Source organism: Salminus brasiliensis, chromosome 5, assembly GCF_030463535.1.
Source record: "Salminus brasiliensis chromosome 5, fSalBra1.hap2, whole genome shotgun sequence".
In the NCBI taxonomy this organism is placed as follows: Eukaryota; Metazoa; Chordata; class Actinopteri; order Characiformes; family Bryconidae; genus Salminus; species Salminus brasiliensis.
Genome location: NC_132882.1, coordinates 10611462 through 10624918, shown reverse-complemented (window position 1 = coordinate 10624918; position 13457 = coordinate 10611462). Strand labels below are relative to the sequence as shown.

The 13457-nt window shown below is 42.5% G+C and overlaps 1 protein-coding gene across 3 annotated transcripts in view; it reads right to left on the bottom strand.

Moving 5' to 3' along the window:
• The window catches only part of pard3aa (par-3 family cell polarity regulator alpha, a), a 536573-nt gene that overhangs the window by 27695 nt on the left and 495421 nt on the right, over positions 1-13457 (bottom strand). For all 3 annotated transcript variants that reach the window (XM_072679366.1, XM_072679367.1, XM_072679368.1), the window contains one exon: positions 2916-3039. In XM_072679366.1, the coding sequence (XP_072535467.1) occupies positions 2916-3039 (124 nt within the window). The remainder of the gene's footprint in view (positions 1-2915; positions 3040-13457) is intronic.

The window sequence follows — 13457 nt, the reverse complement described above, 5'->3', positions numbered from 1 at the left end:
CTGGGAAAAAAGTTTTTTTTTATATGTGTGTGTGTGTCAGAGATTTCTCTGAAAAGGAAACGATTAAGTGTAGCTTTTCTGGCTATGTGCTTTTTTGTTTTTTTCTCTCCGCCGCCCTCACCGAGAAACCAAACACGGAAGAGGCACCTCTGAAAACGACCATCCCTGTTGAACAATTTAGGAATTCACGTCTGGGGAGGAAAATGAAGGCCAAATATGTGTCCAAGTGAGGAGGGTCAGTGAACTGACCCCCAATTTAGGAAATGGTTCTATTCCTTAAGGTAATTAGGCTGTCATCCTTTCAAATCCCCCCTGTGCCTTGAGAACAGGAAGCCGCAGGACAGACCGCCATGTCTGATTCGAGCCATTACAGCACTAAGATACACAGCTATGTGACCTCTGACCACTGGTGAGTCAGTTCCCAGCCCCCCGTAAGCAGTGTATATTGTTTTATCTCACAGATAACGCTAAAATAACGTCCAACCTCTAACCTCTGAATACAAATGAAGTAGGAAAGAACAAGGGCACAGTGTTAAAATATACATACGTGAGTGTAGGGCTGATGGGTAAATGGGGTGCTAGAGGCATGTAAATAAACCCAGCAACATTTGTATAGAATGAGACAAGGCCTGGGTCGCGCTCCCTTTCTAAGACTTCTGACGACTACTGTTGGCAATGTGTTTTTTTTTCTTGTTATACAGAACTGGTAAGAAAAGGCCTTTGAGAGTTCTGAGATTCAAAAGTAACAGGTAGCTGCATCCAGTGCTCACCCGCAGAGTTAACTGACCGCACTAAGCAAACTCAGGAATCAATTACCAAGTCAAGTCACAGCTGTATAATCCATCTGCACCCAAATCGTCCAATCAGACTGTAAAGAAAAGTGCAAAGAGGGGTTCATTTGGGTGCTTGCACTGCTCCTGCATTAGCCTAAAAAAACAGGCCAGTGCTCCTCAGGGCTACTGAATCATAGAGCTTGAAATATCGGCACGAACCCAACGGGACCAAACTGCTCCTCAGTTTTGATGTCATTTTTCAAATGTTTGAAGTGAACTGGCCTCAAGTCAGGCTTGAAGCACACATTTGAGCTGCTCCTCCACTCTCCCACCTTTAACTGATGGGGTCTGCATTTATTTTTATTTATCCATTCAGCTCTTCCTTTTTGCCACTAAATGAACAGAAAAAATATACCCTACTTTTAGGCCCTTTGAAATACCTTTCCAGCTCAAGCACTTTCACAAAAAAAGTAAAGCTGTATCTTTGGCCCTGACCTTAGATTTGACCAGCAAATCAACTCGAAAGCAGTCAATCAAAAGTCAAGCCATTTCTTTTCTTTCAAAGCCTTTTCTGCACATCCAGATTACTATAATTCTCTGTACGAAGGACTTAACAAGTCATCATTAGTTCACCTTTTTACATACTGTACATTTTCCACCCTAACTCTGCTTCTCTAAGGTCTTCAAACCGGTTCCTTCTGGCTGTTTCACAGTGTCTCGGTCTAAGTGGAAGCGTAAAAGTAACCATTCCAATTTTGCAGCCACTGCTTGAAAGCATGTGGATCAGCCTACCTTTAAATATGAACATTTTACAATATTTTAAATATTTAACTTTGATGCATGCTCCTTTAGTTTACACCGGGAGATGCTAGGCTGATATTGCTAACAAACACTGGACTTAGTCTGTCACCAACCTCATATCTGTAAATACATCCTAAAAATCATAAAATTACGATTATTTAAGAGATTATTATTAGACAGACCATCCTTAAACATTAAAGTTAATCGTCCTGCTCTGTTGTCCTATTCCGATTTCAAACTACTGCCCCATTCAGCTTTCTAGAGAAATGTACTTCTGTGTTTGTAGACTAATATAAGTCATACTGTGTTCTTAACCACATCGAATGAAACAAATGAAGATCTGGATGTTTTGAGTGGGTTGAGAGACAGTTCTGGGTATGGTTTTAACACAGGGAAATTAATGACATTCTAATTCCAGTACATTTTAGCAGTGTTAGCCTAGCAGCTCCTGTTCTAACCTAAAGCAGGATATGATTAAACATGTCTTGTGTGATCATCTGTATCTGGGGTATATATCAAACCAGTGTTTTGATATTTCATATATATCTGCTAAATGGCAACTTTCGAAAGGAGGAATAACTATCTTAACTTTCAATGGAAGTCAGCTTTCATTCCAAGTCATTTTGGAGCATTTCTATTGGTTACTCGATCATGAAATTGTGTCACATAGTAAGACCTGTTCACATTATTCACATTAGTCCAAAAAGTCTTTTGACAGCAACAATATACTTAAAATATTTGCTCAACTTTTGTTTTTATACAAGCTTCAAAAAAAGCATTTTAAATGTTCTTTATTTATTAACCGCTCTCCCTGGTGTATTCCTCTTCACATATTTAATAACCTTAAACCATTTTGACTCTGGCTTACTGGAGTCACTCATGTTGTTTCCATCAAGGTTTCCAAGACCAAGACAAGAACAATGCATTAGCCTATATAAAGTTAATGCAGACTAACAGTTCTGTAATGTTCAAATGTCCAATATGGTTCGTTTAAAAGAATCATCACTTGGATTCAATACAGAGTTCCAGGTTTGGCATCTTTGACTTTTTGGAGCTTGGCTCAGGTTTGGGTTGTCTTGGGAAAAACCTTTGACAGGATATGTTCAGATTCACACCAAATCCAAGGTCACAATTAAGCCTCTCTTCACCTCTCTTGGACCCAAGACAGATTTAGTCCAGATTTCCCAGCTTGGATGCCAGCCTTTCCTTTGTTTGGTAGGTGGGAATCGGGGCTAGAGCAGCAGCGGGCGCTGTTGAGGTTAGGAAAGGCTAGGCTAGGCTGGCAGGGTCTGAATGGATCAGTGAGCCAGGCAATTGGCTGGAAGCGTATTGTACACTCACCCATGGCTGCTGCTGGAAGCTGTAGGCACGGCGACGGTCGTCAGGCTCCTCCTCCTGCTTGGCCTGCTGGAACTCCTGCCTCAGCCGCTGTATCCGGTCATGGTTGCTAGGCGCCAGTCTGTTGCTATGGGAGAGAAGAGGGTAAAAGAAGAGGGGAGGAGGGGAAAGGAAAGATGGTCATACATTCTTGTTTGCGTGCATGCTAATGTCGACGGCAGCTCGGATTTCAGCCTGAAAGGAACAACAGGCAGACAGGGTAATCAATACAGGAGAGTAGATTGCAGAGACAATAAAGGAGCTTATCTACTTAACGCGTTGCCTCTGGTGTATTAGGCCAATACCAGACAGACTCACTGACCACCTGATTATTATTATATACATTATATACACACGTTATCTGAAGGAAAAATCTAAACAATGAGAATATATATATATATATATATATATATATATATATATATATATATATATATATGAACATTTATTCACAAACATCACAACATTGTTTTGTTACATTTTATGCTTTTATGGAGAAAGGATCATTACATGCCTTGTGTGAAAAAGTGATTACTCCCTTTCTTGCTGATTACAACCCTCCCACACCGCCCCCAGAAGCAATAACTGCACACCAAATAACTAAACGCCAACTGTAGATGTTAAACAATACTGTGGAGGAGTTTTGACCCCCTCCTCTTTGCAGAACTGCTTCAACTCTATGACATTATGTCGGCCTTTAAGCAGGAACTGTATGTCTCAGTATACAGTTTCATATTTCAATAGGATTTACATTATATGATAATGCTGTTCTAATGCTACCAGGTAAATCCATCCACAGTAAACTTCAGTATTAGTGGGTCTGAGGAAATTGGAGGTCCTCTTGAGTTTAAGGGCCAGTAGCAAACTTGCTAGTTTGAGTATTGAGTTACGTTAGGGGGACTTTGGATCCAACTCTAATTAAACTAATTACTGTGACAAACATGGTTCTTTATGGAACCAACAATGGTTCTTCTATGGGATCATTCAAAGAACCATTTGTAGCTCTCCAGAAGGAGGGTTGGAGGCCGCTGCTCTAAGGCCTATAAATGTCACTAAGCTGAAGCAGTTCCTCAAGAAAGGGTGGCCCAAAGTTCCTCCACTGCACTGTGAGTTACCAATTAGCAACTACAGAGTCTGGTTGCAGCTATTCTTCACTTTTAGGATAGGGTGCTGAATACTCTTTCTTAGTAAAGACATACAATGTGAACCTCAGTGTTTTTTGGTTCTTTGGAGTCTTTTTTTATGCAGTTTTAGCTTTGGCTTAAGATTTTTTGGCATATAGGTTATCCTCATTCCCAGCTGTATTTCCTTTCTTTCTTTCTACACATACCTCCCACATGGATGACACAGGTCAAATATTCCTGTCTGACCCTTCCCAACTAGACATATAAGAATAAATCATAGTAATGAATATTTGAGCTCAACAATCAAATTTAGTTAATCGTTTCATCCCACATCAGAGTTGCTGTCTAGTTCTTTTGACCAATGAGTATGACAGAACAAAGTGGCTCCATACTACCCTATACAATCTTCTGCTTTACAAATATGGCTTCAAATTTATTATACCACCATGTCTTTCATGCCTAAATCAATAGCGTAAGCCTTACTGACGATAGCATTCCGCAAATCTCTGTCTATTACGCTAACCTACACGTACGCCTGCAGTTCATCTCTTTCTTCATGCACGGCCTGCATTCCCCGGCTCCCTGGGGCCATGAAGTGGTCTGAATGTCTTGCTGAAGGAGTCCCCAGTGCACCATGGCCAATGATACATGTGGCCCTTAAGACTGCCTTCAGCAGTCAGACGGCCATCTCCTCTCCTTCACCGCTTCAGCATAGCTCCACAGAAAGAGCGGCTCATTTGCATTGCTTTCATTAAATGCTGGGAGAGCGCCTGTCAATAGGAATCAATGCACTTCTCTCTGTTAATCAACCAGGCTTTTTTATTAGCACCCACACTCACACCCGCCATCACTGCCAATCCCCTCATTATGATACGACATCCAGTCAGATAATACTGCTGATTTATACAGAGAGAGAGAGAGAGAGAGAGAGAGAGAGAGAGAGAGAGAGAGAGAGAGAGAGAGACAGAGAGAGAGAGAGAGAGTGTGTGTAAAGGAAGAGAGAGACACACTGAGTAAAACAAAGTAAAACAGAATAATTGAAATAAGGAAAGGGAAAACAGAATGAAAGGCCACTCAAAATAAAGATTGACAAAAACAAAAAAAGCAAAAAAAGACAAAAAGAAAGAAACTAAAGAGAAAAAAATTAAAGAATGAAAGAAAGAATAAAAGAAAGAAAGGAAGAAAGAATGAAAAACAGAACAAGAGGGAGAAAGAAAGAAAGAAATAGAGAAATAAACCAAAGAGAAAAAATTAAAGAATAAAAGAAAGAAAGAAAGAGAGAAAGAGAGAAAGAAAGAGATAAATAAAATAAAGAGAAAACATTAAAGAATAAAAGAAAGAAAGTAGAAAAAAGAAAGAAAAAGAGAAAAAAAGAGAGAAAGGAAGAGAGAAAGGAAGGAAGGAAGGAAGGAAGGAAGGAAGAGAGAAAGAAAGAGAGAAAGGAAGGAAGGAAGGAAGAGAGAAAGGAAGAAAGGAAGGAAGGAAGAGAGAAAGGAAGAAAGGAAGAAAGGAAGAGAGAAAGAAAGAAGGAAATAAAGAGGGAAAGAGATAAAAAGAGAGAGAGAGGAAGAAAGAAAGAGGGGGAAAGAAAGAAAGAAAGAGGGAAAGAAAGAGAGAAAATAATCGAGAATGAAAGAAAGAACAGGTAAAAAAAATCTGGGTGACAGGTGAGATGAAAGAAATAAAAAAGAAAGAAAGAAAGAAAGAAAAAGAAAGAGAGAGAGAGAAAGACTAAAACCGCAGAGAAAGAAAAAAATAATTGAGAAAGAAAGAAATAGAAAGGAAAGGAAAGAAAAACAATAATTGAAAAAGAAAGAAAGAATGAAGAAAGGAGGTTTGCTGAAATGCAGATAAAAAAAATAGGGGTGACGGGTGAAATGAATGACAGATAGATGAGTGTGTAGAGAGTGAGAGAGAGAGAGACAGCGCGTGAGAGATCGTGGCCGGGTTCATGGGCATGTACAGGTGGCAGAGCGGCAGTCAATGCTGATAGCATATTTAAGCCTCCCAGCCTTCCTGCCTAAATGTGCCCATAATTGTAGATTGCAGTGAGAAGCAGCCCGCTGATGATAATGGGCGCTCAGACACGCTGCCAATCAGCCTTCATTAAAACGCAGCTAAATCACTCCCCATAACGAACAAATGGACCTGAATGAGAGTGGCTGAGACATCATGGTGGAACATCCCTGTTCTGTTGTTCTATGCAGCCATTAAAATCAATTGTATTATCCATACTCCATTTAATTTCCCATTCCTATATGCATATGTGGTGCTGGAAAAGCTCAAAGGCCGTCATGTTCATCTGTGAGGCAGTAGAATTGCGGCTCGAGAAATTAAATGGATCATTGGCTGGTATGGTGTGGGCCTTTGAGCTAACCTACTGTCCCTGCCCATTGTTACATGAAGGCTTGCATGATTTCCTCATCTAAATTGGCTCTGTGTGTGTGTGTATGTGTGTGTGAGTGTGTGTGTGTGTGTGTATTTAACTAGCTTTGGTTCACGGTCATCCAGACACGTATTAATATTCGTAATTAGGCAGAAACACACTAATAAATGTAAATGCTTCAAAAGGTTCATGGAGCGATGCCATGTAAGAACCATGGTTGTAACAGATATGTGTGACTGTGAAGAACATTTAAAGGTCTAAAGAACTAGAACCATCACTTGATGTAAGAGTTCTTTACCAATTTAAGGGTTCTTCACACTCTTCACATATCTCTATTACAAACATGCTTTTTTAATGGAGTTGCTATGGCATTGCTCAAAGAACCTTCTGAAGCAATTTCAATTATTCGAGTGTAGCTTTAAATATGTCCAAATACCCATAGACCAAAGACCGTGCCTTATCATGTATACTGAGTGTAAAAACACTCGGTTTCTAGACTAAACTGAAGACTGGATGGTGAATAAGCCAGGTGTCAATCTTATCATATCCATGCACACAGGACAGCCGTCATTTAAATCCTCTGACATTTACTGGCATTTTAAACAGTAATAGGGAAAAAGTGGTATCTTCTCTATAAGAGATGTTAAGCATCCTATCAGCTAACAACAAAATCACCATAAGGTTCGAGTCAGGATGTCGGAGGAAAGGGAAAAAAACAAACTAAAGACAAATATTCATAACTGGACGTTTCTCAACACTGTTACACAAAAACACTCTCTATTTTGACAAAGTGAATCTTGCAGTTGTTTCAATATTTCACAATAAATGAACCAATATAAATGCTCCAAAATGACCTGGAATATTTTAATATTTTCACACTGACTTTCACTGAAAGTTAAGGAGTTTGTCCTTCTGTTGTAAAGTTGTTGTTTAGGAGATATGAGGCTTTTGCGTTAAGGGAATAAAATACTGCTAAGCTGTTGAAGTATAATCAGAAACTAACTGCAAACTGTTAAAATTAAAATTTGGCTGACAAAATATCAACTGTACAAACAATATTTTTGCCCCTAAGTGTAGTCCATCGTTGAGACACACCCAGTGTTTGCTAATTTAGCTTTGTACTAGAGCCAATCTAACTAAGGCTAATGTAGCTAAAATGAAATATGAGTAACTAATAATAACGGTGAAAACCAGGTTCTTTACAGTGAATCAAGATTTCATTAGAAATGGACCAACAGAAATACTGCAAAACAGCTTTAAATACTTTTTCATTGATTTTTTTTTTTTTGTAATTTTTTTTCTGTGATATTCTGCTGTGAAACAAGCTTGAGTACTGAGTTGATCTCTAAACTGAAGCCATTTGTGGACCAACCTCAACTGAGGCAAAAATAAACAACAAATCACTTGGTCATTACCACACATCTGTGAGGGGGGGATTAATTCGGCCATTAGCTCCTGTAAAACATGTGATTACACATTATCATTGGGTGCCAACATGCTCGAAGTGAGGGGGTGGTGGGGGCGGTCCAGAAAACGCGAACAACAAGCAAGGCCATAGAATCAGTGATGAGTGTGTAGAACTGAACACTGAAGAAGGAAGGAGGAGCACGAGAGCAGAAAAGGCTTTACTGTTTGTTAATGATAAGGAGACAGAAATGGGGCAGTGCTAGCATACATGCTCATCAGAACAGTGTTAGCTAGCTAGCTAGTGAACTGTTTATAGCCAATGTTTCTGTGCAACCGTGAACGGAAAGGGTTATTACTGGAGAGCTGGAAACTGAAGACAGACATTCTGAAATAAAGGTTGAAATTTGAGAGCATTAGTAGGGTCAGGATGTTGGATGATGACCACCCCACTTTATCCCCAACTGCCCAACTCATCACAGAAGTGTTTGAGAGCTCCATCATACCAGAGAACACAGTTCCACTGCTCCACAGCTCAATGATGGGGACTTTATACTCCTATAGCAAACACCTACCATCTTATCTATCTTAGGCAGCATGGTGCCAATAAGTTCATGTTTATCTGCTCCAGAGGGTCCTATTCTATTGGCGACTAGACAATGTGTGTCAGCAATGGGTGTTAAATAGTTGAATGCATTCATTAGAAGGGGTGTCCACAAACATTTGGACATATAGTGTATACCCAAATTTACTTCTTATCAAAACTTGGGGAGACCTCCCCCATCTCCCCCACCAAGACTTTACTCCTGGAGAGGGGGATGATCTGAAAGCTAACAGACTCAGCCTTTGTTCACACCAGCTAGGTTTTACAGCGTGAGCCCCGATGCTGTCAGAAGCTAGCGACAGTGACGCGTTTGATTGGATTAGAGCTCAAAGTTCCCCAGAAGAGCCTGGCCTACGCTCATACGACACAATCCCATCATGCTACTGCCCTGTCTTAGCCTGCACTTTATGGATTCCCCCCTACATCCATTAGCACATAGACATGGAGGAGTCAGCAAGGTGCCATTAGCTTAATCCTCCTGCCTCAATACAGCCATCCTTTCAAGCCACCCACTCCAAAACAAACAACAGAGAGGCAGTCGTAAATGCTTCTTTCTGACCCTGCAAAGGTCAAACTGACCATAAGGCAGTGAGTCAGGCAGTCTGCCGGCCACCTGAGCTCAGAAAGAGAGAGAGCGGTTAGGACTATAAACTAGTCAATGTCAACAGCCATGCTGGGACCTTTAGCAGCTGACATTCATTTGTTTGAAATGGAGAGTGGTCTTTAATAAGCAGGCTATATGGGACAACGAGGCACAAGGCACAGACAAGATCATCAACTAATTAAAACTTAAAATTGATGTTGAGGAGTTGGAAATGGAAACCCAATTGGATTTAAGGGCTTACATTCATGGGTGGGGTGAGGGATTAAAAGAGGGAAAAATTCAAAAGGCAGTTCAAAGGACCCTTCTGATCTATCTGATCAACTGGAGGGAGCTCATTCCTATCCCCCCATTCCACCCCATCACTGACTTTGCATCAAAGTCAGTTCTAAGCGTTTCTTCGAGGAAGATCCGCCATAAAATCCACAGTTTTGGTGGAATTGAGAAATTAGCTCAGGCGGATTGGAGGAATAAAACAATGCCAGAAGGCAGGAGTAGATGTTGCAGCTTCGCCACATCCAAGCCCTCGTACCAGCAGCACGGCAGAAAAGGTGGGCTTAATCCAGCTAATTAGTAGAAATACGAGAGACACACAAAATGGACAGAAGTATTGGGACACCTACTCTCTCTCAAAAAAAAGGAAAGCAGTTCATCTTGTTTTTGCTGGAGTAACTGTCTCTACTGTCCAGGGAGGGTATTTTACGAACATTTGAAGGCTTGCCTTGAGGATTTTATTACATTCAGTGGCAAGAGCATTAGCGAAATCAGGATGTTGGATGATCACCAACCCCACCTCATCCCCAAGTCATCCCAATAGTATTGGATGCAGCCCCATAATTCCAGAGAACACAGTTCCACTGCTATACAGCTTAATGCAGGGGGGCTTAATTCCCCTCTAGCTCATGCCTGGCAATAGGCATGGTGACAATAGGTTCATGTTCATCTGCTTCACAGAGTCCTATTCTATTGACAGCACTTCTCTACAGGGATTGGACAAGCTCTGTGTGTGTGTGTGTGTGTGTGTGTGTGTGTGTGTGTGTGTGTGTGTACGCGCACATTTGCACATCTGTTTCAGCAACGATAGCAACCTAAAATATCCCAATGCATTTATTAGAAGAGGTGTCCACAAACTTTTAGGCATATAGTGCAGCTAATAGCTTTTAAACATTTTAACACATCATTGCAGGGGACCCCAGTTCTGGTCTTGAGAATCTACCACCCTAGGAGAGCTTAGACCCAACATACCTGCTTCTACTTTTCAGAAGACCCTGAAGGTCTTAATTATTCACCTGGATCAGGTGTATTAGATTAGGTCTGGAACTAAACTCTGCAGCATAGAAGATGACCAGCACCAGCACCAGGACTGGACACCCCTGCACTTTCTGCATCGCTAAACCCAGTCATCTTGCTGCTTTTTCAGCCAATGCCTTAAAATAATAAAGCAAATTTGGGTGGGCCAACGCCCTCCAAGGCCCATTGCTGAAGCTACACCTGGTTCATGCATAAAGAAGATGGATCCTTCCACCTGGATGCCTGTGAATAGCTCAGCATCACAACACATGATCAGTCTTCTTGATCGCACTGCATCAGGTGTCGCTGGGTTATAAATACCTCAGGGCGTGCATCACTGTCAGCCAGCGGTCCGGCTAAACAAGAGCTCACAAAGGCTGGCAGTAATTTGCATCGGTAGAGCGCCGGCAATTACAACAAATGCGCTCGTTCTCCCTCCTCCCCCACAAGTCCGGACAGGAGGGCAGGAGGACAAATACAAATGAAGGCTGGCTAGAGGCAGCTCTGCCTCCACTTCTTGTTTATGCATTGGATAAAAGGTCAGACAGCGTGGAAACTGAAGCTGGGATGGAGCACAAAGGGCTGCATGCTTTGAGAGACAGGCCAGGCTTTTCCGGCTAGGAAACCTCCCCGGGTTTTATTTCCTCCCCCTGTCATTTAAAAGCGGATCAGGCACTACAACATCCTGGCAGTAAGGCAATTAAAAGCGGAGGGTGATAAAATATCCATATGCCACAGCGTTTAACAGGCCAACAGGTTCATTCTCCCAACACAATGAGAATCACTCAATATCTGTCTTCTGCTCACTGACTGAAAGGTCAGTTTACAATTGCTCGCACCCTTCCGCCTTTTCCATTCATTTCTTCTCTCTCGCTCTCTTCTCCTCGCTCCGTCTCCTTCCATTCCTTTTCCTTCTCTCTCCCGTTCCATTGCCCCTCTCTTTCTCAATCCCGTCTTACTGAATAACCCCCATTGCCTGTTTACTTTATGGGCCTCCGAAAGCAATTTCTCCAACGACAGATTGTTATTGTGGCAGATTAAACGCTGCGAAATCCTGCGTGACATTCGGGCAGCGGCAGTTTCTCTCCCACCTGCTCTCACACAGTGGAGGAAAGCAGATGTGGCAGGCCGCTGATAACGTCTTACTGAGGAGACCCTCATCAGGGGAAACAATAAAGGCGCAAACTCGCCGACTTCTAGAGATGGAGAGGTAGTTCATTGTGAGCTCGGGGGCTGCTGATCTATGCTTTTCAGAACACTGAGCTTTCACAAGCCTACACAGAGCTGTACTGCATCTTACGTGAGTTCCAAAACCTCAAACAGCTCCAAAACTTCAAACAGACATATATTCGTATGTGTCTTAGCTGTGTATTTGTGTGATATCACCATTGAGTTATTTGTTATGATTTGTTCAACACAGGAAGCTAGAAAAGACGCACAGGCCAACAATTCAGTGTTTTGACAGGACAAAAAAAATAAAAGCTGGAATTCGCTGGTATTCTGTCGCCGGGATATAATGCTGTTTCGGGCCAAATACAGTCCGCCTGACACTCTATTAGCTCCCTCTGACGTGGAACTGATCAGGTAGGTGTTGAGGGATTTGTATGAAGGTCACATCCAGGCCTCCAAGGGCATTAAATGGATGAATGCCTAACTGGAATCCCTGAATGCTTATGAATGACTGTGGACTGCCCTCTGTTCCCCTCAATTAGAAAGTAGGCAGAACGTTGAAGAGGTGGTATGTTGTGATGGGGTATGGGAAAAACAGTGAGCTAGCTGAGACACACTTAAACATGAGTGTGCATGGCCCCCTGAAATTCACTGGTATTCAAATCATATTAAAAAGACATCCAGGTCCCTTTCCTGGCCCCACCAGCTCAAATATCCCAGAGGTAGAAGTACAGAGACAATTCAACACTGGTAGTTTCATCTCCAACTCAGTGCTGTCACTGTCCTTTATCAGATCCAACATCTGACTGAAATTCCACCGGCTGCTCCACTTTCTCAACGTGTCCTCCAAATCTTCATAGGGAAGACGAGAAGAAGGATCGCTTGCTTGCTTGCGCCTTCAGCCAGATTGCATCAACTCAAAAGCTTAAGTCATATTAATGCGCTATACCCCTGCAGACTTTCATTTCCATCAAAGGCTGTCATATCTCTGGGCTGGCTGGAAGAGTCGGATCCGCGGAGAGAGACGCAGCCGATAGATTAAATCAGCATTACTGCTGGTCATTTTCACAGCCCCAGATAAAGCCAGTCAAAGATAAAGTTTCCTCTTTTCTTCTCTCATCTTCGCGGAGAATCAGCGCTCATCGACCAATTGCTCAAGTTAGGGCTCAATCAGACTTGACAGGGTGTGTTTGACCACACTCGCGCTCTTCCACTAATACTCCATCTCTCTCCTTCTGTCTTTCTCTTTCTTTGTCTCTCTCTATTCTTCTCCTTTTCTCTCCCTCTATTCCTCTCGCTCCCTCTGTCCCTCTATTCCTCTCCTTCTCTCGCTCCCCCTGTCCCTCTATTCCTCTCCTTCTCTTGCTCCCCCTGTCCCTCTATTCCTCTCCTTCTCTCGCTCCCCCTGTCCCTCTATTCCTTTCCATCTCTTGCTCCCCCTGTCTCTCTATTCCTTTCCATCTCTTGCTCCCCCTGTCCCTCTATTCCTCTCCTTCTCTCGCTCCCCCTGTCCCTCTATTCCTCTCCTTCTCTCGCTCCCCCTGTCCCTCTATTCCTCTCCTTCTCTCGCTCCCTCTGTCCCTCTATTCCTCTCCTTTTCTCGCTCCCCCTGTCCCTCTATTCCTCTCCCTACGTCCCTCTATTTCTGTCCCTCTCTATTCTTTTTCTTTTTTTCTTTATTCTCTGTCCTTCTCATTTTCTCTCCAGCTCTCTGTCCTGCTCATCCTCTCCATCGTTTGCTACCACTGTCCCTTTTTCTCTCTCCGTGTCCTTTTTTTCTCTGTCCCTCTCTTTCTCTCTCCTTTACTCTATCCCCCTCGTTATTTCGCTCCCTTTGTCCCTCTATTCCTCTTCTTCTCTTGCTCCTTCTGTCCCTTTCTTTCTCTCTAGCCCTGTCCCTCTCTTTCTTCACCGCTCCCCCCATCCC